The 4455-nt window shown below is 47.5% G+C and overlaps 1 protein-coding gene across 1 annotated transcript in view; it reads left to right on the plus strand.

Annotated features, from left to right (window-relative positions):
* Positions 1-3319: 3319 nt before the first annotated feature.
* WWC2 (WW and C2 domain containing 2) overlaps positions 3320-4455 on the plus strand; it is a 161700-nt gene continuing 160564 nt past the window's right edge. The window contains exon 1 of the mRNA XM_019534348.1: positions 3320-3360. Coding sequence (XP_019389893.1) covers positions 3320-3360 — 41 coding nt within the window. The remainder of the gene's footprint in view (positions 3361-4455) is intronic.

Here is a 4455-nt window from a genome sequence, read left to right on the forward strand (position 1 = left end):
GTGTGTGAGATCAGGCTGTAGATCTATGCCAAAAGGAAATTAATCTTTTTAGGGCTGAGAATCCACAGGAGGACAGGAGCTGATTTGGAATGTATTGTTGTTGCCTTGTTCCCTCCCACAGTAGTATCTACTTGACTTTGCAATCAAGTCATAGCTGTATAGTTCTAGGCATTGTGCAAACACTGGTTCTGATCCTCTGCTACTGTAAGTGAGTGTAGCTCATCTGAAATCAGTAGAGCTATACCAACTTACATCAGCTTCCTTAAGAGAGTAAGGCTCTATTCCCTTTAGCGGAGGTTCAAGTGAACAGCTAATTTCCTATGTTGGCCGGAGTGGCCAAAACCTATTTATAAAAGATTAAAACAGCTTGTCTCTGTTGTTCTGTGCTTTTAGGCAACTCCTGTACTTTCATACTCCTGTGTTTCTAACAAAACATATTTTACTCTTCTGAACGATGCTGTATTGTGCAATTAAGCCAAACCATCTATGACATGCTGTCAGTTGACAGTGTCAGCACAATATGCCATACATGCTACCAGTTGAGATGTAGGACATGTACTTGCAAAAATGCTTTGTAGAGTTTACTAAAAGGGACTATTATGATCAGAGATCCTGGTTTTCTCTGATAAAAAATAAATCCCCAACTTTTGGATTTAAAGAAGTAACCCCAAATCCACATTTTTCTGTGGTTAAAATGAAACACCACTACATATATCTCTATATATCCATGGCATTTCAGTTTGATCATGGAAAAATGTGGATTTTGGGTTACTTACTTTAATCTAAAAATTGGAGATTTTTTTTTACCAGAGAAAACCAGGATCCCTGATTATGATCAACTAGGCTGATCTGCTGTAGAACACAGGCCAAGAAGTTCATAGAATCATAGAAAATTAGAGTTGGAAGGGACCTCAAGAGGTCATCTAGTCCAACCCCCTGCTCAAAGCAGACCATCCCCAACTAGATCATCCCAGCCAAAGCTTTGTTTAGCTGGGTCTTGGAAGCTTCCAAGGATGGAGATTCTACAACCTCTCTGGATAACCCGTTCTAGTGTTTTGCTACCCTCCTATTGAGGAAATTCTTCCTAATATCTAACCTAAACTAACCCTTGAGACCATAGCTCCTTCTTCTGTCATCTGCCACTACTGAGAATAGTTTAGCTCCATTCTCTTTCCAACCTCACTTCAGGCAGTTGAAGGCTGCTATTAAATCCCCAGTCTTCTCTTCTCTAGACAAAATAAGCCCAGTTCACTCAGCCTGTCCTCATAAGCCATGTCCCCCAGCCCCCTCCACTGGGCTCTCTCTAATTTGTCTACATCCTTTCTGTAGTGGGGGGCCCAAAACTGAACACAGTACTCTAGATGTGGCCTCACCAGTGTTGACTAGAGAGGAATAATCTCTTCCCTTGACTTGCTAGCAACACTCCTACCGATGCAGTCCAGTATGCTGTTAACCTTCTTGGCAACAAGGGTACACTGTTGGTTCATATTCAACTTATTGTCTACTATAACCCCCAGGTCCTTTTTCTGCAGACCTGCTGCCTGACCAATCAGCCCCCACTCTATACTGGTGCATGAGATTGATCTGTCCTAAGTCCAGGACTTTTCACTTGTCCTTGTTGAACCTCATGAGTAGGAATTCTGGTTTTCTCTGATAAAAAAAGACTTAATGGAGCAGGTTGGATACTGTTGCCTACAACTGTAATATTTCTTCAAAAAGCTGCAATTCTTGATAAAATCATAGACCTGAGATCTCATTTCTACTAATTCCCCTCTATACTGTTCTGGATCCTAACAGCTGGCATTGTCTGCCATAGTCTACAATGATAAATATAATAAAGCATGGAGGTCAAACAATAAAAAAACCAAGAAGTATAGCTTAAATCATATTTAAGTGTGAGTATGCCTGTGTGGGTACATGCACAAAAGATAAGGCTATTATGGGTTTGCCTCAGCAGATACATTCCCGTTAGTCAAGAACCCCCACTTCCATTGACTTATACAAAGAGATTTTTAATATTTTTTGCAGAGTTTGGCCAAAAGGATGCTTGCTTATAAATTTAAGTATGGGTCTTGTATTACCAATGAGTAAGGCTTTAATTCAAATGTATTAGCTGCCATGTATCATGAGATTAGTATTATACGTATTACCTCAGGTATCATTATCTAGCATGGGGAAAGGATGAAACAAATGCGATTTCAGTTTGGGCTCAGTATTGCAGATGTTTTCTGATCACATGCCTGCCTTTGGGTGAACTGCTTATATTAGAAGTAGTAGCTATGTAATATGCCTACTTTTTTAGTACAATTAAGGATCATACATTTATACAAATTCCACAATAGCTGCTCAAATAAATAGCTGGCGGCTGGCCCCAGAGAGGAGAAGAATGTTCTCTTTAGTCTTTTTAATTTATGTAATCAAAAATCTTGCTAATAAAGCAGATCACATTTGAAAGCAAAATTTGCCTGTCGCTTATATGGGGTCTGATCCTACAACTGACAGTGAGCAGGCAGGTTACTGGGCTTGTGTGGAGCCCTGCTGAAGACATTAAGACTGCGCAGCTGACTCCCTGCTCTCCTTCAACTGAAGGAGTAGATCTTGCTTAGCCTCTGGAACTGCATTGCATATTACTGGCCAGGACTGATATGAAAACAAAATCTTTTCTAGGTTTTGCTTTTAGGCCTGTTTTTGGGTACCGAGGGAACAATCTGCACGGAAACAGAAGGAAAATGATTAACGTGGCATAAATTCACTGACATAAGTAGAATTGTCAAGGAAGCCTCTATTCCCTGTTTTTAACTCTCTGCCATCCTGCTTGGTGACTGCAGAACAGAACAGGGAAGCAAACACATACCTAAGTCTTGAGAGCATGAAGTACTTTATAGTTGCATAGCAAGAGGGGGAAAACAATCCCTATTAACTCTGTCTGGCAAGGTTTAAGTAACTGGCAAGGTTGCTTTTACAGGAAAATCTGTAAGAAGTGTAGGTTCCCAAAACAAGTATTGGCGACGCATAGGGGCTGCACATGGCTGCATGTTCATCCCCGGCAAAAAGGCACTGCTGACGCTGTCAGTGGCTCCTGCAGGCGGGTGCTGCTTGCCACCCCTCCCCCTCCCTTGCTGGTGACACTGCCAGTGGCATTGTGGACAGTCCCTAATTGCTGCTGGCCAGGGGCGATATGTAGAGTGTGCATGGGGACCCCTTGAGAGCACCAGTGCACCCCCTGTCAGGCCACGCTCCCTGTTTAGCTGGTGGGCGGGGGGGCAGTGCTGGCCAGGGAGCAGGGCCGTCAGCAAAAGCGTCCGCGCCGCTTCCAGAAATGGGTGCAGGAGTTCCAGAAGCAGCATGGCTGCTTTTAAGGTGAGTGAGATTGGCTGCGGGGGACCTTCCCCAGTCGCTGACTGGTGTCAGGGGGAGCACGTGCCCTCGACTCAAGTGGCATCAGACACCCATGCTGCTGGCTGCTGCGGGCAGCGTCTGTGGGTGGTCACTGACCATGGGTTGGTGCTCGTCACCATCCCCCGGCTGCTGACAGCGCTGTGGCCACCTGTGGGAGCTCACTACTCGCTGCCACCACTCTCCTGATGCTGACAGCAGCTCACCGTGCCCCCCCAGCCTCTGGGGGCACATGGCGTTCATGAAAACAAGTGCCCTATTCCCAGCTTAGCAATGACCTGAGATCTCACAGTGGCCAGAAGAAATGTTACAAGGACGTATAGAAGAAAGACTGTGAGAAAACTCATGCCCACGTTGAGAGCTAGGAGTCCAGTGGCATCACAACCTCAACCACATGGCAGCCGGTTTTGAGGGAAAGTGTCTTGCCCTTAAAGCACAGAAGAGGGACTGGAGGACAGAAAAGGAGAAAAATCCCAGCCTGTGGCCTGCTCTCTGCTGCAGAAACACCTGCCACTTCTGCAGACAAGTTTGTGGCTCCAAGATTGGCCTCATCAGTCACCTCGAGACCTGGCAACGAGCCCTGGCAGAAATCATCCTCCCATCCCAGGACTACCACCCACCCTTACACAGGCAAAGAAAGCCCAGATGCCCAGGGCAAGCCCTGAAAAGCAAGCGCTGCTGAACTCCAGCGGTCTCTGGAGACTGGCACGGGCATCTCTGTGTAACCCCCACAGCTACAGTCCCGGAAGTGGGAAGCTCCTTGGTTTGGGTGAGGGCAGCTCGTGGGCCCAGCCCCTGAGGGGAGGAAATCTCTGTGTCCTCTCGGGAAATAGGAGCGAGTTTGTGGCCCTCCTGGTTGTGGGGAGGGCGAGGGCGGCGAGCCAGGCGCCTCCATGGCAGAGAGGGGCAGCCGGGGATGCCTGTGGCGGGGGGAGGCCTGTGGCTCTGGCTGGGGGTGCCTGTGACAGCGGTGCGAGCCCCTGCCGCCCTCCCGCGCGGCGACGCGGCTGGCCGGCTCCCTGTGCCTGTGCCCGGGCCCGGGCGGGCAGGGCTGGGCCC

This window comes from Crocodylus porosus, unplaced genomic scaffold (genome assembly GCF_001723895.1).
Source record: "Crocodylus porosus isolate Cpor-Errol unplaced genomic scaffold, CroPor_comp1, whole genome shotgun sequence".
Classification (NCBI taxonomy): Eukaryota; Metazoa; Chordata; order Crocodylia; family Crocodylidae; genus Crocodylus; species Crocodylus porosus.